Source organism: Gymnoscopelus microlampas, assembly GCF_963454915.1.
Source record: "Gymnoscopelus microlampas genome assembly, chromosome: 15".
Classification (NCBI taxonomy): Eukaryota; Metazoa; Chordata; class Actinopteri; order Myctophiformes; family Myctophidae; genus Gymnoscopelus; species Gymnoscopelus microlampas.
This window is the reverse complement of record NC_139952.1, coordinates 30,986,909-31,009,737: the sequence shown is the minus strand read 5'-3', so window position 1 is coordinate 31,009,737 and position 22,829 is coordinate 30,986,909. Positions and strand designations below refer to the sequence as shown.

The 22,829-nt window shown below is 41.3% G+C and overlaps 3 protein-coding genes across 5 annotated transcripts in view; 1 reads left to right on the top strand and 2 right to left on the bottom strand.

Moving 5' to 3' along the window:
* Positions 1-5,389: 5,389 nt before the first annotated feature.
* Positions 5,390-13,593, bottom strand: LOC311061494 (GA-binding protein subunit beta-1-like). 2 transcript variants are annotated; one of them, XM_084080149.1, is made up of 8 exons: positions 12,730-13,593; positions 11,295-11,402; positions 10,991-11,158; positions 10,398-10,592; positions 9,401-9,518; positions 9,024-9,203; positions 8,391-8,509; positions 5,390-8,075 (listed from the first exon to the last, which is right to left on the bottom strand). In XM_084080149.1, exons 1-8 carry the CDS (start codon positions 12,730-12,732, stop codon positions 7,743-7,745), a joined length of 1,224 nt encoding a protein of 407 aa, XP_083936275.1. In that variant the 5' UTR covers positions 12,733-13,593; the 3' UTR covers positions 5,390-7,742. The 2 variants fall into 2 exon arrangements, with proteins under 2 accessions (XP_083936275.1, XP_083936276.1); XM_084080150.1 differs by having other exon boundaries at positions 12,772-13,592.
* Positions 13,594-14,910: 1,317 nt separating this feature from the next.
* Positions 14,911-20,437, bottom strand: mllt11 (MLLT11 transcription factor 7 cofactor). 2 transcript variants are annotated; one of them, XR_014602395.1, is made up of 4 exons: positions 20,278-20,437; positions 17,601-17,792; positions 17,144-17,288; positions 14,911-17,106 (listed from the first exon to the last, which is right to left on the bottom strand). XR_014602395.1 is itself a non-coding variant. In XM_084080121.1 (3 exons), exons 2-3 carry the CDS (start codon positions 17,778-17,780, stop codon positions 17,202-17,204), a joined length of 267 nt encoding a protein of 88 aa, XP_083936247.1. In that variant the 5' UTR covers positions 17,781-17,792; positions 20,278-20,436; the 3' UTR covers positions 14,911-17,201. The 2 variants fall into 2 exon arrangements, 1 of the variants encoding a protein (XP_083936247.1); XM_084080121.1 differs by having other exon boundaries at positions 14,911-17,288; positions 20,278-20,436.
* A 1,752-nt stretch (positions 20,438-22,189) lies between these two features.
* Positions 22,190-22,829, top strand: part of cdc42se1 (CDC42 small effector 1) — a 25,856-nt gene continuing 25,216 nt past the window's right edge. The window contains exon 1 of the mRNA XM_084081283.1: positions 22,190-22,317. The gene's annotated coding sequence lies outside the window, so the exon portion shown is untranslated. The remainder of the gene's footprint in view (positions 22,318-22,829) is intronic.

Here is a 22,829-nt window from a genome sequence, read left to right as displayed (position 1 = left end):
TAAACATAAGGAGAAAAAAAAACTGAAACTACTTCTTTTAAAAGTAGTGAAAATAGCAGATCTACAAGCCAACAAGCGTTGCGGTGCTTGTAGATCGTCTATTTTGTTTGCAGTAGTTTTGATCCTGGGGAGACATCAAATTTCTCTTTCGAGTCTCGAGCTAAAAGGTTTGGGACCCACTGGTCTAGTATTTTGTGTTTTATCATCTTGACAGATATGTACAAATATTGATGAAGTATTGTACACGTTTGTCTTTCTGTCCTGTTGCAGTGTTGTTTGTACTCTACTGGCTCCCAACCACAGCAAGTAAACAACCTGCACCCGCTTGCACGCGTACACACACACACACACACACACACACACACACACACACACACACACACACACACACACACACACACACACACACACACACACACACACACACACACACACACACAGACACACACACACACACACACACACACACTCACACTATACACAACTTTAGAAACTTTTAAGGCATTGCATTAACTTACATTCATTCCATATCACCTAACCAATATAATCCTAAGCTTTACCTTAACGATAACCTTAACCTATAAGAAGGATCCCTAATCTTAACCCTTAACCTTAACATAATACAGACAGGTGACAAATTAAAGGGAAAACCCGAATAAATGAGTGGAGAAACATAACAAGTAATGCATGATACAATTAAACAATTAACATCCTGTCGTGCTCTGTGGCATGTATGAAATGTCCAACTGACCTCGATTTTGGATCAAGATTGCAAGAGAAAAAGGTCTAAGTAACTTATGGAAGGGGGGATGTTTTTGGGGCACGAAACGCAGGAGCTTCAGTTTTTAATTAGGAACAGTGCCTAAAGTGACATTTGCATTTCAATCTATGGGAAATTAATCAGTAAGGCGCACATTCAATGACTGTGATGCTCATGCGTTATTGAGTGTAATATGTACTGTAAGGAAAAACAGAAAAGCCATTGTCCCTCAGGTGACTGAGAATGTCAATGTAAGACGTGATCAGACTGTGTCAGCAAGACCAGTCTGATCAGATGTAGAGTCATCCTTCATATTCTCCACAAGTGGGCAAGTGCGTGTGAACAGTACAGGCCTGAATGCTTGACCCCTACAGGGAGGGGTGTCCGGTGGCTATGTTATGGTGTGGGGGGACATTTTCCTGGCATGGTTTGGGTCCACTTGTTCTGAGGGAAGGGTCACTGCAAAGCAATAACTTATTCTGAATGATCACCTTTATCCTATATGAAACACTTCTATCCTGATGGGAGAGGTATCTTCTAGGATGACAAAAGCCCCCATTCACAGTGCAAGAGGGGTCACTGAGTGGTGTGATGAGTGAAAGTGATATGAATCATATTCTATGGCCTTCATAGTCAATAGATCTCAACCTAACAAACATTTATATGGGAAAATTTGGACCGATGTGTTAGACAGTGCTCTTCACCACCACCATCAAACCACCAAATGAGTGAATATATGTGTTGTTAAAATGGTGTTCCATCCCTCCAGTAGAGTTCCACATATCTAGGTCAAGGTGCATAGAAGCTATATTGGTGTCTCGTGGTGACCCAACAACTTACTAAGACATGTTGTTTTTTGTCTTTTAACTTGTGTTTCCCTGCAGACACAGTGGTGACTTGTGATTCTGGAGCATTGGAGCAGATCTTGAACTGTGGTAAAAGACAAAACGCACACACGCATGCACGCATGCGCGCGGACACACACACACACACACACACACACACACACACACACACACACACACACACACACACACACACACACACACACACACACACACACACACACACACACACACACACACACACACACACACACACACACACCTTTAATGAACCTGTCTCTAAGTCTCTGACATTTGTCTCTGTCTGTCTGTCTGTCTGTGTCTGTGAGTAGGTAAGGCTCTCATCAGGGTGCAGTCAGTAGAAGCAGGACACAGAGAGACAGATGCCTGTGTTGATGGTAAACCTCCTCTACAGACCCAACCTCCTCTCTGTAACATGACTCCTATACTGCAACGCATGCAGAAGAGGTACACACACATACCCACACACACACACACACACACACACACACACACACACACACACACACACACACACGCACGCACACACGCACACAAGCACGCACGCACTCTCTCTCTCACACACACACACACACACACACACACACACACACACACACGCACACGCACACGCACACGCACACGCACACAGGCACACAGGCACACGCACAAGTTATACACAGCAGATCTACAAGCTCTCACAACGTGTTGTGAGCTTGTAGATTGGTTATTTTCAAAAATATATGTTTTTAAAATAATAATTTAAAAAAAGCCCTGCCCTACATCCAAGTAACTCAATACATCTCTTTTATAATGGAACAATCTGTGAGGCAGACTTGTCCGTCACACAGGTTGTTCTATCGTGAAATAATTGAATACCCAGTTTATCAATATGATGTATTTATTGATAACTTGTGTTCAGTTGCACAGGACGCAGAAGCTGTCGGTTCGGCCTAAAGCAATGTGACGCTAAATGCTTGCGGAGATGTCTCTACATGAGAACAACTTACACCTGCGCACATGGAGGTAGTGTGTGTGTGTGTGTGTGTGTGTGTGTGTGTGTGTGTGCGTGCGTGCGTGCGTGCGTGCGTGCGTGCGTGCGTGCGTGCGTGCGTGCGTGCGTGCGTGTGTGCGTGTGTTTATATGCTTGAAGACAACTCTTGTGACATACAGAAAAAAGTGCAGCTGTGTGCATTTTCATCCATCTTGTTTGTAAATAATGACTTTGATGGCACTGACATGTTCCTTGACATAAATATCTACTTATATGACATGTATATTAACTAAACATTTTGAGGAAGTTATGAGCTTTTGCAAGTAATCCATTGTGTGGGGCTGTCTGTACAAATAAATAGGTTTGAGAAATGCCCTTTCTGATTTGCTAATGTTTAGGATGATTCGAGAAATGTACCAGGGACTGGGAAAAACTATAAACAGACAGACAGACAGACAGACAGACAGACAGATAACAGATGTGTTTCTTATTACAGCTTCAAAGTTGGTCTGTCAGAAAAACAAGGCTGTCCTTTATTGTGGTGAGTCCCTCACATTTGCACACGCTCGCATATGCCCCCACGACACGTGCATGTGTGAGATAGTAATGACATGTGACAACACTTTTTGGTTAAATGAATGAAATTAATAGAATTGTGTATCAAGATGTGTGTACATTTGTGTGTGCGTGCGTGTGAATGAATCAGTGTATGCATAAACTTGCATGTTTGTGTCCTCCAGGCAGCAGGGTGATCAAGTTGTTGAGAGCCAACTACGGCAGGTTGAGCCGTAAACCGTGTAAATACAGAGCTCCAAAACATTTGAGGTCTACAAAACCCTGTCGGACCCCTAACGCCTTCAAAGAGATGAGTAGAAGGTAAAACTACACAAGAACAAACATAAATACACCACACACATATCAATCAATCAATCTATCTACATTACATTACATTACAGTCATTTAGCAGACGCTTTTATCCAAAGCGACTTACAATAAGTGCATTCAACATAGGTAGGGAACGAAAACTACTAATCACCAGAGGTTTTAAGTGCATTTTCTGCAAAAACAAGCAACCAAGAGTATACCTAGCGCTAAGGCAAAAGTGCATATATCAGCTACCTATTTCCTTAAACAGATGAGACAAAATAGCTAAATCACTTCTATCCATCCATCTGAGTGATCTCTATCTCAGTGGTTCTCAAAGTGGGGTCCAGGGACCCACAGGGTTCCTTGAGGGGATTCTAAACGTACCCTTACAGGTCTGTAACAAATGGAACCAAATGGACCCTCATGGGTTGATTTGGTTCCATTCGTATACTAGTCTATGGGGGTTATGGGGGTCCTTGAAATGAAAAGGTTTGAGAAACAGTGATCTACTTGTCTACCTACCTTTATCTTTCTCACTAATGTGTTCTAGGTGTGATGGGAAGCATAAATGTTCTGTGCTAGCATCCAACCATGTGTTCACCAACCCATGTCCTGGAATACGTAAATACCTGCAGTACTCCTACATCTGTGTACCTGCCAGTAAGAAACCAGTGAAGACCAGTAAAGGAAAGTGACTGGGAAGTGGAGAGCAGGGACATCATTCATCTACAATATATTATTCAGTAGCCTACTGTCTTACTATAATATATCTGCTCAAATCAATTAAATAAAAGTGATTGTGACTTACGTTGAGGTTGTTTTTTTTATTTCTTTTTCCTGCGTCTAGGTTGGACACAGATTTTTTTAGGTCAAAATTCAATTTCTCCCCTGAGCAAGCAGGGAGCTCAGTGGTAAAAATGTCAGCACTTGGACAGGAGGCCCAGGCTAGAACAGGAAAGTTAGTACAGCTTTAGGTTAGATGGACTGCATTGAAGTCAATGAGCTGGGTGGACAAGCTTATGAATAAGCATTTATAATGATTGCAACTTTTGCCAGATAATCGGTTCAGGAAAATGACACATTTTATGATCTCGTTTTTTGTGAACACAATCATTTTATTGAGGTATCTAAAGAGCACAGCTTAAGTTTCTGATTGAGCACAAATGACTCTGGCAGATTCATCAGGTTTCCAGGCTAGACAGCCCATAGGAACTTACTCTGTGCTCTTTAAACCCCTAAATAAATGTTATATTGTAAACATCAAAAAACAAGATATCAGGAAACTATGTGTGGTATGGCTTTTATTTTCCTGGACAGATTTAGCAAAGGTTGCAATCATTCAAAACAAAAGTGTTTATTCATAAGATTGTCCTTGCGGCTCTCAATGACTTCAATGCATTCCATCACATTTCAGGCTCCAGTTTGCCTCCCAGTGCCTGGCGAATCTGCCAGCTGAAATTGACCGGCCAAGAAAGTGACGCATCTTTCCTCTCCTTTACATATCCTTAGTACTGGGCAGCTCCCAGTAGAACAGTATATGACTATGGTTGTACTGGTCAGCTCCAGTACAACAGTAGAAGAATGTGGTTGTACTGGCCAACTCCCAATGACCAACAGTTAAACAACTATGTACAAAATAAATGTTTGTGCATATGCATTTGTCAATACAATTTTAATCAACTAAGACTGTAGTTGTACTGGTAAACTCTCACTGACTAACAGTAGAAGACTGTGGTTGTACTGGTCAGTTCCCCGTACAACAGAAGAAGACTGTTGTACTGGTAAGCTCCCAGCACATCAGTTAGAAGACTGTTTTGGTCAGCAGTTCCCATGTCAACAGTACGTATAACCCCTAAAGGTGGTGTACAAATATTAATAAAGCCATATCTGGGGAAGTCTATTACAAAAGACAAGAGACATTCATTACAAAAAACAAAACAAGAATTTATATATCATATCAACACAGGCACCCACCAAGCCCCCTTCCCCAAGAAGCATTCAAGATACAATTAGAAAAATACAACTTTATATGTACATAAAAAAGGTTTGCTTTGCTGCTGAGTTTATAAAAATAACCATCAGACTCAACTCACAGCTCCCTGATCCAACTGAAGAGAAGGAAGGAAGGAAGGATGGATGGAAGGATGTGAGACGCGACCAGGTGAGGTCCCGTTGAACATTCGTCACTCCTGTAGAGTTGATCATGTTATGGCGTTTTCAAACGTAATGTTCCAACAATGACTTCATAGAAGAAGAGAGTTCCATGAAACATTAATAAACATGATTATTAACTTAACAAACATTTGGCGTCGCACTCCAAAGACTGCATCAGACTCACTCAAAGCTGCAACCCATAACTAAAATAACTAAAATAACTAATACTAACTGTATTAGTGAATGAAACATTATTTTGCCAAATCTGTATGGTACAATATGTTACCATGGCTGAGCTCTAGGCCTTGGAGAAGGAATGGCTAAAGATCTTCACGAGAAAGGTTTCTCATATGAAGATTGCGCATACGCGGGATGAAATGGACAAAACTCTTGGGAAAATTAAATCAATGACTCTTTGAGCGCAAAACAATAAAGCTGCACATGAATGAAGGCACACATTGAACAGCATCACTAGAGGTTATATTTCTGTATTACTGAGGTTTTATGAGATAACTTTAGGAATATGGAAACATAAAAATACCCTTTAATGACTTTGCTTTTAACTCGAGCCTATGAATGATCCAAGCACTACCGAAGAAGAGTACACCCAGAAATCACATGATCACAACAAAAAATCTAGGCACCTCTCATGTTAAAGGATTTATAAAAGTAAAATTTTATCGGCTTTCTATTGTTTTTCTGCCGTTTATCAAAAAACAAACCACATTCAAACGGCCATAGCTCTGGAATGAAGCATCGCAACCGGACAATTTTCCCCCCCGATAATACGACACCCCCATGCGTGTAATGAGGCGATCTCCGTGAGGACGGAGGTCACAGAGAATATTCCATGATTTTTCAAAAGGTTGTTTTCGCTGGCAAGGGGACCGGAGACGGATTCATTAATTCCTGGCAGTGAAAGAGTTAATCGATTTCTTTTTTTTAACTTTTTACTACACCTTACTTTTATTATGTATCATTTTATCTTTATACGTCATCTCTGCTATTGTTGCAGTCCCAGAATAGGGACACTATCAAGTGGTTAATACCTGCTCTTCTATTGAGACATTTAGACCCTGTGGTACACCTACTGGTTGACAAGTGGAATTGCATGAAGCTCAAGAACAATTTCTCCTCAGTCCAAAGTGGCTTTCTGTATTACATGCAGCTCAGCAGTAGAAATGTTGCCACTTACGCAGGGTAGGGTATTAAAGTTAAGGATTGCAGCTTTAAGAAAGCTAAACGGGAAAAATTGAAGCAAATGTATATACTGTATATATTAAAGCCACTAACGGCAGCAGAGGAGGCCATCAGGGTGTCGGTTTAAATCCGCTAACGTAAATGTCCTGACTGTTCAGTAAAGACAAACCAACAGGAAGTGGGGGTCATGGTATGAATACGGGAGCACGAACATCCCTCATTTTCAGATTCTCTTCCCGGAGTCCTTTCATCTCCCTTTCCGTTTCCTCTCTTTCACTCGCCTCAAGCGTCCCGGCCGAGGCTCGTAGACAGGAACTCTGGTTTTGGTTTCGTTCGACCCAGGTGGGACGTTTATTCAGTCCAAACTGCCATTTTGAAGAGTACAAAAAAACACCTCAACTCTTTAAAGCTCAATCTTCCATTTACCGTCAACTCCTCTTTCTCCTTCATCCACTCATTCTGCAGTTTCAACTATTCACATTAAAACAAACCTATCAAACTGATGCCTCTCCCTCCTTCAATCTGCTCATTCATTGTCATCTAGCCCACTGTTTCTCTATGTTGGGGGTCCATGGATACTTATGGGTCTGCATCTCTGAGTGTACAAATGGAACCAAACGGACCCGTAAGGTTCGATTTGTACAGTTAAATCAACGAGTAGACTGCGGTCCCACCCAGAGACATACAAATTCTATCAAATGGGGTGTGTGGGCTAATGCATATTAAACTAGGGGGTCCTTGAAATGAAAAAGGTTGAGACTCACTCTGCATCCCTCCGTTCTCACTGCTTTCCACTTCCCTCTCCCTCACCCTTATCTTTCTCCCTCTCTCTCTCTTCATCTTTCTCTTAGTTATGTGTCGTTATCTGTCGTTTCATCCCACATTCGTCTCTCCTCCCCCTACTACGCCCCCCACAACACCGTTAGGAGCTGACGTCCGTGGTCTCCGTCTCCACTAGAGTCACCTGACCCTCCATTCCCTCCATGATGATCCCTCCTTCCTGTAAGACCACCATCTCTCCTTCCGTCTCCTCAACCATCTCCCCCACCACCTCCTCCTCGTCCTCTCCTCCCACCACCACCTCCTCCTCGCCGTTGCCGGGAGTCGTGGTTCCGTTGGTGTGCGTGGCGTTGGTGTGCGTTATGGCCTCCAGTTTGATGCGGTACTGCTCTGCCTCCTGCTCCTTCCTGAGGAACTGCTGGCGATACTCCTGAGCCTTACGGTTGGCCTCCTGCAGCTGACGCTGGAGGGAATCCTGAGGAGAGGAGAGGCAGAGGAGAGTTAAAAAACAGAAAAAGAAAACACAGCTCACGGTAACTAAAGCTCCACTGGCTAAGAGAAACGATCCACAGATCGTATAAAACAATTAAAAGAACGCTTTTTGAAACGCTTCCGTCTTCCGGTGAAAACGAATGGAAATCTGGGTAACGTAGTAATAAATGAACCACCTGCAGTGACGGTAATGACCAGCAGAGGCTGCTAAAAATCGTTTTTTTTTTTAAATCTGCACTGTATAACTTTAACAACAGTCTGGCTCGAGAGAGACTATATTTATTATGACACCACATACCGTGTTCTCTACATCGTTGTGATTGGCTGTTGTCTCCAACTTCCTCTTCCTGGGGGGCGGGGGCTGAGGCTCATCCTCCACCACCTCCTCTGTCACCTGATTGGTTGGAACTGCCAGCACTGAAAAATACAAAATATACTAGCACTATAATACTTGTAATCATCTACCATATATATATTTCTTTTACAGCTTTGTCGTATGTATGTTACTGTATGTCGCAACGTGACACATTGTAAGCTTGTAGATCGATTGTTTTATAATGTGGTTAAATACAATTTTGTTCATTTTACGGTATACGTTTGTTTTATCTAACAATCATTAGTTTTTGATTTGTCTATAAATTAAATGTCAAATATAAACTTTATTCAAAGTATAACTTTTTCAAATTGATTCATACATTGTGCACTTTTTGACAAAATATTGATCAGAACATCAGTAATCGATGGTCTAGGACTCGGGACCGGGCTCATAAATCTGCCATCGGTTGGGCTCTAATTGATTCATCATGCTGTATTGATTTATATTGCTGACATAACTCGCAGTAGAGTGAGAGTGTGTGTGTGTGTGTGTGTGTGTGTGTGTGTGTGTGTGTGTGTGTGTGTGTGTGTGTGTGTGTGTGTGTGCATGTCATACTTTGTTGCCCGTGTTGCATGGTAACAAAGAACGGTTGTCCAACCCCCCCGGTGGTCTGCAGGTTTCCGTGCTGGTCCGTTACAATGGTGATGACCCTCTGACCTTGCTCGTTGACCACAGCTGTATGCTGGATGTTGTTAGAGTCCAGAGAGTTGGCTGCTATCGCCTCCTCTGATTCACCTATGTGTACACAAACACACACACAGTGAATATATAGCCATGTACAGTAGCACACACACACACACACACACACACACACACACACACACACACACACACACACACACACACACACACACACACACACACACACACACACACACACACACACACACACACACACACACACAGTAAATAAAATGTGTGTGCATGTGTACCTGTCTTGTTCAGGAGGTCAGACAGTTGGAGTTGATTACAGTTGAGTCCCTGGATGATGAACTGAGGTTGTGGAGAATTGTTGCCTATGTTCAGGTTCACTTGATTCTGCATGCCCTCCTAGACACACAAACATTTTACAATGTCAACATTTAGCAAAGTAGTATACAGTAGACTAGACTACTTTGTTTTGTTTTTTGCCACACTATATTATTGATCTCCTCACATTAGAACAATGGGATGATCTCTGTTTAGGGATCAGTGGTTCTGAACGACATTGTCAATTAATGTTATTCATGTGTTCAGGTTCTTTATAGAGCCTAGCAACCAGTACGCACACGCAGACCGGCTCAAGAAAAACCCGACCGCTCACAAGACACAATGTAAAAGTCGTCACAGCACTTCCATCAAACTTCTAGCTGCGTTTTTCCTCCCATTGCGGAGGAAGAAGGTTTAGGATATTTACTGTGATCTCTCCCTCTTGAAACATATACTCCTTGGTTTCTATTGTGTGTAAGCGATACTAGCGGTTCTAAAACCAGTGGTTCTCAAACCCCCACCTCCAGTCGTTGTGATAAGCTGCATTTCGCCCAGCGGACACTCTCAAACCTAATTCATGCTCTGTCGCGTGCGCCGAGAATGGCTGAGGATAGCAGACCTACAAGCTCAAAACACAGCGTTGAGTAGTAAGCTTGTAGATCTGCTATTCTCTGCACGCACGACAGGTTGCATACATTTTTGGCTTCACTTCCCAGCATCTCCCTCGGGGGCGCCTCACCAGCCTACACACAGGAAGTTGAATGAACCGAAACCAGCAAAACAACAGGTTTGGTGATCAGTTGGGATTTGATTACATGCAACTGGTATCTGTGGGTGCAGTCTCAATGTTAATAAAATGGTCTCTTGTGTACAGCAGGTGCATAAGAGCAAGATTTTGTTTTTGCTGTGTGATGATATGGCCTACTGTTTGTCAATCTATTGTAGTGTTCTTGTTGTTACCTGAAGCAGTAACATCAGTTCAGAATGTTGTGTGTCCATTGCGATGTCAAACGGTGTCTTATCAAACTTGCTGAGAGCGTGAACGTCGGCTCCGTGCTTCAACAGCATCTCTACAACTTTCTGGTGACCATGCTGAGCTGCCCAGTGGAGAGCTGTCATCTTTAACATGTCTTTAGCATTGATGTCAGCACCACTCTGTATGGACACAGACGGACAGACAGAGAGACAGCGAGTTGACTACACAATAATAGACTGTTTGTTAGATCACATATGAATACAAATAAATCAATAAAAAAATGTGCTGGTGTTGACTTGATTGGCTAGCACCTGCTTTATCAACACACATTTTATTGTCCTGCAAATTAAGCTTAATTGAAGAGAGGGGGATGAAGGTAGAGGGCCAAAGAACGAGAGAGGCAAGGATGGACTGAGGAAGAGGGAATATTGAGGGATGAAGGAGAGAGTTGAGGACCAAAGGATGGATATATCTAGGCTTCAGCTCATTAAATTAATGTATAATTGTCATTTTATTCATTCCTCACTGGTTCAGAAATATGACATCACACACACACACACACAACCCCTTGACCTACCCTGACCAGCAGCTCTACGATGACGCTGTGTCCCTCTGCGGCAGCCATATGCAGAGGGGTCCTGTCTACCTTGGTACGGGCGTCCCTGCTGACGCCTGCTCTGAGCAGTACATCTGCTGTAGAGTAATGGCCGTGTTGGGCCGCGAGATGGAGGGGAGAGGTTCCCAACTAGAAAAAAAGATCATTTCTATAAAATATTTCATACAAAAACAAGGACATAAAGCTTCAAAAAATAACATTGAATTAACACACAAAACCTGATCATACCCAGTCAGTTGTGACATAAATAATAATAATATCTTACCCAGTCAGTTGTGAAAGGCGCTCCATTGGCCATGAGGTTTCTGACCTCATCGTCCTGTCCTTTACGAGCTGCTTCCAGAAGACGCTTCCCCAAATCCACCAACGACATCTAAGAAGACACATCACATGACACAACATGACTAATTTAGCTTATAATATACATGGTTTACATCAATAACTAAGAGGTTATTATACTTAGTGTGAGAGTTTATAATGAATAAGATATTTAAAATGCTTAGTTTATGAGAGCATACAGTTTTACAATGACCAAGATGTTTTATCAGTACATATACAATAGGTTTGTAATGACTAAGATGGTTTATACTTTTTTATTTATTTATACCTACATAATTTGTTTTGTATTAATCTAAATCTGCAAAGTAACTGGTAAATAATTATAGTGGAGAAAAAAGTACAATATTTGCCTCACACTGAGATGCAGTGGTGCAATAAAGTATCAGAAAATGGAAATACTTAAATCAAATAAAAGTACCTCAAAATTGTTATTAAAAACTGTACACAATTTACTTTCCACCAGTGACAGCCCTCATTGTAGCTCTTTAATGTATACATTTATATTATTTATTGTTGTGATTGCGACACAGACAGACGAGGCTTTATATTTTTCATGGAAGACGAGGAGCCATTTTACTACTGGCCTCGCCGAGGACAGACAGACTCCGCCATGTGGCGCGTTTCAACCGCTAATAATTACATCAAATAAAAAATAAACACAACATAAAAATGTTCTGAAACTTCTCCAAAGCATTAGCAGGAATCAGACAGGAAGGAAACCGTTTGATATTAAGTTGTCGGGTTTTCCGGGGGAAGTCAGAACAAGAAATGTCCTATTTTACACCAAACTACTTCCACATCCGGTTAATGTGTGGCTTTTCTGGTCCTCACACACCACGACAAACTGTCTTTGGTGGATTTAAGGGTTTAATTAACAGGTATTTAGTTAATTTCGGGGGTTTTAGTTTATATTATGTATCCCATAAAAGCACATTTTATCTCGGAGCGGGAGACGCGTCCTGCTGCTGAGAGACGCGGGGCTTATGGGGGGTTTGTTGCCACTTCTCTCTCTTGTGGCTTGATGCTAATGCTAAAGGCTAACATAACAGCTATACGTCATTTTGTGGAACTTTACTCCACTTAAATGACACATTATCCCGCGGAAATTGCGCTGAGAAGCGTCATGTCGACACTGTTTTCGGGTGAAAGTGCGTCATTTGTTGTCTATAAGCACGGGGTCGTCGTCGCCAACACCACCACGCCGCCCCGGAGCGAATGCGTGTTCCTCGGGGTAAAAAGAAAGCCTCGGTGTGGCTCGAGAGACTATAAACAGAAGAACAGATCTACAAGGCTACCTTGTAGATCTGTTCTTTTAGGCGAGCAACTAACATCGCAACAACATAACCAAACGGCTAACTTACCATGTTAGCATGCGGTTAGCTTCCAGCTAGAGGGTTTCTTACCTCCTCTGGCAGTCGTTCTCCTCCAGGCTACGAGGCGGTGAGTCCACTTCCCCCCTGTTTTTTTTAACGAGTCGAACCGCGGGACGATAATAATGTTTTCAAAATGTTACGAATGTTTTGGTTTTGTTTATTTTTGCAGGTACAAAGATGGCAGCCAGCTGCAGCGCGACACCGGAGGTGGAAACCAAAAATGTGTTTTAACCTCCCCGTGGGCGGGCACTGCGCTGAGCGATGAGCTCAGACAGCGGCTGACCTGGGATCTGTGCTATGGAATGGATCTGTGTGTGTGGCTGCTTTAACGGTTGTTATGACTAACTGGCAGGGGTGGAAAAAAGTACAAAAATGTTTTACTTAAGTAAAAGTATCAATACTCAATCAATCAATCTTTTGAAAATAGCTGAAATGTATACAGAGCTGAAGTGGGTAATGTTTTGTAATAATCGAAATCTATTACGTATTAAGTACCTAGTAACTCAAATAAATAATTGTACTGGAGTGAAAGTACAAAATTTGCCTCTGAGATGTAGCTAGTGGAGTTGTAAAAGTACTGAAAATTTGAAATACTCCAGTAAAGTAAAAAATACCTCACAATTCTACTGAAGTACAGTAATGTAAGTTTAGTTACTTTACACCACTGCTAACTGGAGCTATTGTAAGGTGGAATTCATTGGCAGGTTATAGTATTCAAACTAATACAAAAGAAGGATTCAAAATGATGGTAAAACAATATCCTCCAATATTTCATGAACTTGACTGATTTGTGTTTAACCATAATAATTATATAATTGGATTGACTGAAGTTGATTGATATTGGTGGGTTGAAGAAGAAAAAAAAAGGATTTGTTGTAAAACTGTAAGAGGTACGGGTAACCCTTTTCTCCTTGTACAATATTGTAAAATTGTTCTGAAATGTATTTTTTAACTTTGGTAGGTGAACTATTGTCTGTTTGTTGTATGTTGTTGTGTATGATGTGTATTTGGGTGTGACGGACCCCAGGAAGATAAAGCCATGCTTAGGCAAGTGCTAATGAGGATCCATAATAAAGTAAAGAAAAGTATGACCGCCTCACTTCAACTGAATACAAACTGACCTGAGAGCAGTTGTTTACGACCGTCTCGCTGTGCGTGTGTGTTATGCATGGGTGTTATGACTGAAGTTGAACACAAGCAGGCTGACTTCAGATCAGTTGTTACCACCACTGCCTCAGTACAACTGAAAACAAAAGGCTGACCTGGGACCAATCATAACAACTGACCTGATGTCAGTTGTTATGATTGTCTTGCTTCATGTTTATTCTAAGTACAAACACTAACAACTGACCAAAGATCATGAGTCATGATGACTGATACGATGATGTTCTTAAAGCTTTAAATAGCTCTATATTACGATAGCAATCATTGCTGTAGAGCTGTGCCGTGGTTCTGAAAGTGGGGTTCCAGGGGGTCCCCAGCGAAATGATTGATAGTTAGGAACCAAAATCGGACCCTACAGATCTGTACCTCTGAGTTATGGGGCGGTCTGTGGCCTAATAATGCATGCCAAACTTGGGGTCCTTGAAATTAAGACATTTGAGAACCATTGCTACAGTGTTTAAGAAACAGAATCAGCTTTATCTGTCACATCACAGGTTTTTGTTAAGTGAGCGAATTCTTTGTTTTAGAGCTTTGTTTTACAAATAAGTGTTTTCTTAGAACCAAATAATATCACAAAGTAAGATGTAGCATGTAGTTGTCACAGAGTAGCCCTGCCTCAAAGCTCATAAGCCCAATATCTCCCCTGCCTGGCCAAAGGGGATGGTAGGTTACCCATGCCGGAGTTCTGGGTTTGAATCCTGGACTGAATTAAGTATACCACACAGGAACAGTGATGTTAACAGGGTGACGAAATTTTCAAACACCTAAACTGTGACCATTAAATGCTTTTTATATTTTCAAAAATAGGCTCACAAGCTCACAATGCATACACACATGAGCTTGTAGACTGGCTATTTTAGAACAAATTTAAAAGGGTACAATTGGGGAAACATTGGCTGCATAACTGCCAATACCGATGTCAAGCATGTCCTAAAGAAATGTTATATCGGTTGGACTTTAAACATCACACATACATTCACTTCAATAAACATGAGCCAAACCAAGTTATTGTACTTAGGATTTCATTTTATTCCAGACAGGTCATGATGATGACAGACGAGTTGATAACCCATGATTCAACAGTATTTCTCTCCCACTGTGTGCAATATCACGCAATCACAGTTTAAAGCGTTCACATACTCTCTTCCAGTGTCAACACTGATCAAATTATCCAGTTTGTTTTGCTGTGTTTCTATTAAAGCTTCAGTGTTAACATTATTCCTATCATGTCCTCTCCTAGCGATCCTATAACGAGAGCACAAAACTAAACATATTAGTCAGAAACACTGCACTTTATATAGGAACCACACAAGAAAACAAAGTTAGATATAAGTTGCCACAATTAATCAGGCCTTACTTTAACATTCAAAAATATAATACAAACTCAATATTTGAAAAACAAAAGTGACCAACAAGGGGAAATTGTCACACTGGTGAAATATACATTTTCTGTGATTTAAGACTTGGGTCATTTAGTGCGAGTTCAAATCGGCGGTTCATCAGGCGATAGGCGGTCTGGTTGTGAGAAGCGCTACTGTCTTGTCAAAGTGTACTTTAGCGAGACACAAAACACAACTATTGAATCACCCTGGATAAGAACATCAGCTAAATGATAAAAGTGTAAATCACAAGTTTGCATAAGACTGAACTGGTTAAAGTCCAAGTCTGCTATTTTCCCATCAACCATTGCAGCAGTTTTGATGCTCGTGGTGAAATTAATACAGCAGCATGTTAAATAAATAAATAAATATATTTTCGGAATGTGACTCAGTGCACGTAAAAAAAACAAGGCAACTAAAGGAATGAGGGGGGGGGGGGGATGGACAGAAATGTATTTGTGGTTTAGCCATGGTTCTCTGATAATGCAAAGCGCTTCAAATCCAGGTTTAAATGCTCCCTACAATAAAGATCTTATCTCCAAACCACACCCAGAGGTGGAAGACAAAGTAACGAATAAAAAGAGATTTGTCTTTCTTTTAGCTGTTGAATAATTCATAATTAACTTTTCCTCCTGTCGATGGCATTGAATAGATCACACACCTGACATGATAGGATGGGTGAAAGGCAAGCATTCGTTACAAAACAAACATTCGCCAAGGCAGTTTGGAGCACAGAGACAGTGAATATCATACTGTCAAAGTTAAGTTATAACTTTTTTAAAACTACTTAACTCATCCAAGGGTTACCCACCTTTACATACAAACCAACATACACGTTTAAGTATATGTCAACATTATATTATAAATACACAACTTCAGTGACCAATAATAGTTGCATTATAGTCACATCCTGTGCATCAGTCAATGTTGAAAGATGAGATTTTAGTTTGTGTAAAAAACAGAGTTAAATAAACCTGAATGGTTGTATGCTCAACCAATTACATCACTGAATCGTGTTTGTATCTGTGCTTTGCTTAAAATATTGAATGTTAGCTTCCATTAGTTATGCTTAATACATACACCTAAAATAGCCGATCAACAAGCTGAAAATGTGTCAGCTATTTTAGGCAAGCAACACCGTCATATGGGCACCATCACACATACGAGTCAGAGGCCTCAGCGCATGTTCACCTCCAGTCTATGGGTGCAAAATGTTGGGTTCAACATTGTTCACAACTGGACATCAACCAATAGGAAAAAAGCATGTGGTTAACCCCACTTGGCAGGCATTTCGCACGTAGGAAAAACCGGAGCTGTACACAACATGCAAGACAACATGGCTAATTGACACGTCTCCCCTTTGGACGCGTACAGGTATGTGTAACCCTACCCTAAATAAGGCTTTAGGCACACACTTGGGATTGTTGGCTGTAGTATTATTGGTCTAGGTTAACTATCTAAAACAAATGGACCAATATGGGCAGGGAGGCATATACTATATAGTGTATGCCATATAGTGTGTATTGTCTGTTTTAACTGAAAAGGCCATTCAAAGGGGTAATTCACTATTTTCCAGAGAAAATGTCAAACCTGTCCTGAAGTCTTTCAGTGTCACATTAGCTTATCAATATGTTAATTTTCCTTCATTATAAATAATTATAAGTTTAATTCTGGTAGACCAAAAATAATATCCTTCACATTAAATTTTTTACAGGGCTTGGTTTCCAAAATTAATCAGACAGGTTCAGAACAGCTCCATTTGTAAACAATGCAACAAAGAAGTGCCTAAGTGCCAAGAATTATTTTGGGAAACGGGTCATAATGAGTAACTACAGATCGAGCGCAGATCCTCAACAGAAGGCCGTTGTCATTTGATCCAAACGAGGTCTCCAGGCAAGAAGGAGTGATGGTTGGGTTCTACAGCAGAAGGTCTTCCAGCAGAGACTCAATGTTGGCAATGGGAGCTCTCCAATAGTTAAAGGACGAATACTCTGTCAGTTCAGCCTGAAGGGGAAACACAGAATCAGAATATAGTCTATATATCTATACACACCATGACCCATGATAAGATGCTATCCCATCTTCTTGGATAAATGACAATGTTGGAAGGTGTATGTTCGTGGAACGGAATAAGCCAGGCTGCACTGAGTAGGCTTAGTCAAAACTGGATTTGACATTCTGGACGACTGAATTCTGCCTTTGTGAAACAGGACCCAGGGGTCAAACATCGTATCCATCACCAAATAACAGTGTCAGCTAGAGCCCTAAATATACCGAACATGCAGCACCAAAACCAACAACCCTTTATTCGCTTACTTCAGGTTCCCGGTACTTGAGGTTCCTGATTTGAGAGGTCTTCTTAACCTTTCCTTGGCTGCCCTTGGTTAACTTGCCGGCATTAGTTCCCAAGTCCTCCAGTTCTGACAGGTCAAGGGCAGGGATAGGCTGCCTCCAGAACAGAAAGGAATCATACTGGCTGTTGGACTTCTCCAGCATTTTGTTCAATGTCTGAAATGTAAATAAACAGGAATAAATGTAAAAGTCCCACGAAATGGTCATTTTGGCCTAAGAATAGCACTGGAGTTAATGTAATGTGGCCAATAGGGTTCATCCTCCAGGGGACATGCATGAGCTCAGCAACTTCCATAACAATGAGCCTATTTATTGTCTCCGCCAGGCCGAAGGCGTGGCAGAGACTATGTTTTGCACCGTGTCCGTCCGTCCGTCAGTCAGTGTGTCCGTCCGTCTGTGAACACCTAATCTCTAGCATCGTTGGCCCGATCGACGTGACACTGTGTACACTCTCCCTAGATGCCAGAGCAGAACCTCTGACCCAAATGTTTCACATGGACTTGTTATAGCGCCACCAGGAGGCCGATTTTTGCAAAACAATTATTTTCATATTACACCTACAGATTTAGTCCAAACATCACGCAAATCGGTACACAATATCTCTATAGTCATTAAACCAAACGGGTCTGTCCAATTTCTCATATTCCATCCTGAATGACTAAGATTGGCATTTAAAGTTTGCAGGAGTGGCCCGTTTTGAACAAAATGCCTCAAATCATGAACGCAGCGTCCGATTACCGTGAAACTTTGCACGCACATTCCCACTAGGCCAAGGAAGAAATGCCACCCTTTTCACATAGTCCTGTTATAGCGCCACCAGGAGGCAGATTTTCGCAAAAACATTTTTTTAATATTACTCCTACAGAATTTGTCCAAACATTACGCAAATCGGTACACATTATCTATCTACTCTATAGTCATGTGATCAAGACGGATCTGTCCCATTTTTCATAATCCATCCTGATTAGTGAATTCCGAACATTGCTGGCCTACAATAACCTACCTGATCTGGCGGGGACCTGTGCTCCGAGGAGCACTTTTTCTAGTTAGATTGTATCTTGTGTTCAAGAGTGGAAAGGTTGTCCTAAGGGTGGCGCTAAAGTAAAGGCTATGGAGTCAACAAAACCAATAGGTTTCAGTAGGGTTCTTGATAGTTGAACTCTATTAACATGATTGGACAGTCAGGAAGTCTTCAGTGTTACCCTAATTGTTTCTAACTTCATTCATTCCTTTAGTTTAGTGTTACCATTCACACTTTTCTGGGAGATTGATTAGGCTCAATAACACGTGTTTGATTTCAGAATATTCTATGGATTAATAGATCATTAGGCACAATTTGTCTGTTATCATTTGCACTGTTATATCTTATCTGAATGTTAGTGTCATTATCTTCATTCTTTGTGTTGGCCTAATTTATTTCATTGATTGATTTTTAGAGGAAGGGGTAGCCTATAATTTATAATTTGCATGTTTGTCTTGATTTTGATTTCAGGAGCATTGTAAAGGATGTCGTTTCTTCTTGGTATGGTGGCGAATAAAGTAATCTAAATGTCACATTTTTCTACTCAACATTCTACATTTGGTACACCTATGTTCATCATAACACATGACCGGCATTCATGCCGGTAGGGTGTTTCACTGAAGTTGGTTACCTGTAGAATTCTGTGACTCGTTACAGACAGTTCTCCAATTTCTTTTTAAAAAAGTATGTAGATTTTCCCCCCTCACCATTGATATTCAGCATGAACTTAATCACATGACATTAAATTATGCATGAATCGATAAATAAAATAGCCTAGTTCTTAGTACTTCTTGGTCACACCTGCAATCTGTCAGGCTACGTAATGCACTTTCCTCTGTTTATTCTCCCATTTGGAAAACTGAACAAAACAAAAGAGAATCTATGTAGAAAAAGAAATAGCTCTCTTCTCGAGTGACCGAATTCACTAGGTCACCATTTATGGTGTTACACCGAGGTAAACGCCCAACAGCAGAAAGGGGAGCAGAAAATCACCGGTCAGTCACACGCACTCTCACACGTCAACCGCTGGTCATCATGTTATTTTTGTGACAGTCAACTGACCAGTGGAGTCGAGTGGACACAGGCTACTTATAGTAACTGGGTCACTCTCTCTCTGCATCGCCTCATTTAAACCATATCTACCCCCTCAGTGTCTCTTGCAAAAAAAAGAACCTCAACGCAAAAAGAACAGGTTCATATAGCATCTGTTATTTTGGACGATGGAGTATTTAATGTCAAATATGCCATGCATTTTCTTTTCACAATGATCTGTAGGCTATGCAAATTAAACACTTTTTTAATTGAATGAGTGGTAGCCCAATCATAGGATACATTTCTAGAGGCGTTGGCCTGGTCTATTTCTAGGATGTCAAATAATTGCTATTCTTTATTTCTTATGATAATATCAACGAACAGTGTTCGTTGATATTATCATGACAAATAAAGCCTATAATAATAATCAGTATTGTGAGTGTGTGCACGTTTATTCTCCTCCATTGTGAGACTAAGCAGGTGCGGGTCGCAGTGATCGTGCATCATGATTCATCTTCATCATCTTGTCGAATGTCGATTAAAACAGTTGAACCCCAAATAATAACGAGAGAATGAACCCAAACTCACCTTTCTTGTTGTTGAAACGGGAAATAGGCTATTGTCTTTTCTTTTCTTGTCTTGAATGAGATCCGAAGACAAACGACGTCTTTGTTTCAGACGAGCAGCAGAGCGGTGACGATGCGAATGATCTCTCTCTCTCTCTCTCTCTCTCTCTCTGCGCCTCGCTCTCTCTCTCTCTCTCTCTCTCTCTCTCTCTCTCTCTCTCTCTCTCTCTCTCTCTCTCTCTCTCTCTCTCTGCCCCCCTCTCTCTGTGTGTGTGTGTGTGTCTCTCTCTCTCTCTCTCTCTCTCTCTCTCTCTCTCTCTCTCTCTCTCTCTCTCTCTCTCTCTCTCTCTCTCTCTGTTACACAATGATGACGCATGTCCGACCGTAGTACATTGTTTTAACCTTTTATCGGGAAATACAATGTCTCTTTTATAATTTTGTAGTCTAGTAAGTAAACAATACAATTAGGATGGCATCAAGACATTTTTGGGCTCTGCACATTTATCCACTGGATGGCGTCGTTTGCCAACACTGCAATGAAATAAGTCCATACAGTAGACTTGGGACAGAGTCCATGGGGCCCATGATGTGAGGATGGACCGTGTGTGTGTGTGTGTGTGTGTGTGTGTGTGTGTGTGTGTGTGTGTGTGTGTGTGTGTGTGTGTGTGTGTGTGTGTGTCATTTCTTCTCCCAGCTCTTTTGTAGAACAGAAAATACAGGTCATAAAAATTCAAATTTTAGCCTATTCTGTATGAGTTCTCACTTCTGATTGGATGAAATTGTTATTCCGGCCTGAACATGTATTTACTATTTACCAATGAGCTATGTGCCATCATCGTCCCACAGGGAAAAAAAGTCCCACAGGGCCCTTCTGACCAACTTGAATGAGTCCTTCGGAGGCCATCATTGCTCCCACTTTGCCTGTTGATAGAATGTACCTGTATGTGGGGCCATGTCTTCTACCCTGAGCCATCCCAAACAACAAAGTGAGTTGGAATTAGGCGGGTCATGGGTTTAAGGGCCAGAAGTTTTTAGTGACTTTGAGATGTTGGAGGAGATTAGAACCAAGAGGTGCAAGCATAGTCAAAATGGCATTGAATGAGGGCTCCAGCTAGAGCAGCTTGTCACTGCTGCTTTTGATTGATTTAATGATGACTTTATTGGTCATAAATGTAAACAGCAAGAGGTACAGTCCAACATTTAGGCTAAAAGGATAACACAAAAAAAGTCCTGGGGACTTGTTTCCATTGTGGGCCTATGTATTCAATTTCAATTCATGCTTGCTATGCATTTAAATGAAAGTCCATTATAACCATTGAGCCAGCTAGCCCTTTCTCTTGCCACCAGTGTGTGTGTGTGTGTGTGTGTGTGTGTGTGTGTGTGTGTGTGTGTGTGTGTGTGTGTGTGTGTGTGTGTGTGTGTGTGTGTGTGTGTGTGTGTGTGTGTGTGTGTGTGTGTGTGTGTGTGTGTGTGTGTAGGCTACTGTAGACAATTGGAAACACCTGCTGATCAATTAACCCTGGCACTACTCCCATGAGTCACTCCCTCATCTCCCTCCATCTCTTGAGTTTTGTTGGAGCTGTTTTCACTGCAATAATAAACCTGAGTCTCACGTTCCTGCATCACTAGCATGCTGCTTCTAGATTTACAATAATCTTACACAATGCAAGATTCATTCAACTAGACCTCGTTTACTCTGTCAGAACTCTCTGACCCCATTTTAAGCTATGTTAGGCAGCTGTAGTACCATATGATGTGAAGCTTACAGTATGTTAATGTCCTTACCCTTATATGGTATAAACAGAAAAAGCTGCAGTGTGTTGGTTTGGTCAGAGGGGGGAGCTGTTTGACAGCATAACTCCCCCCAACCGACCAGTAGTGAAGGAGGTGGGGAAAAATCATTTTAAAAAGAGAAGAATTTCCTGATTGAAGAACCACACCTCAAAACACACAGGACAGACAGGACTGAGTCCAGTGTCCGTTTATTATTAATTTTATATATTGCTTTTTGTTCTTGTTTTGCTGGTGGGTCCAAAATAAAAGCGGTGAACGACATATAGAGGTGAGTTTGGCTGAATGATGAAAACCTAATTTATATGGACAAGCGACACCGTGGTACTACGGAGTATATATTATTATGCATGAGGAACGGCGGACACGTTACATTATTACTAATCTGAGTGACATGATGACATGGAAACAAAGGCACTTATTGTGTCTTCTTAAGTGTTTACTATGTGGAGTTGAAGTAGTGGTGTTTAATGATGGAATAACTTGAACGTAACATAGAACATACATATGCTGGACAGATGTATTCAGTGTTCTAATACAGGAAACCAGTGAACCACAGACCAATAAAGCTCAGTTTTGTGTGGTATGTATGCATGAGGCTACAGTAAAATCCTCAGTGTACATCCATTTGTATCTCTGACTCTGAGTGACTCGTACAGGTCTTAGAGGTCTAGGTCTGTACCCTCACTCTCAGATTTTACTGTGTAGTATAGCCTTCATGTAGTGTATAGGCGACCTACTGTAGTATAGTAACTATGTACCCTAGTACAGAATAGTGCAGTA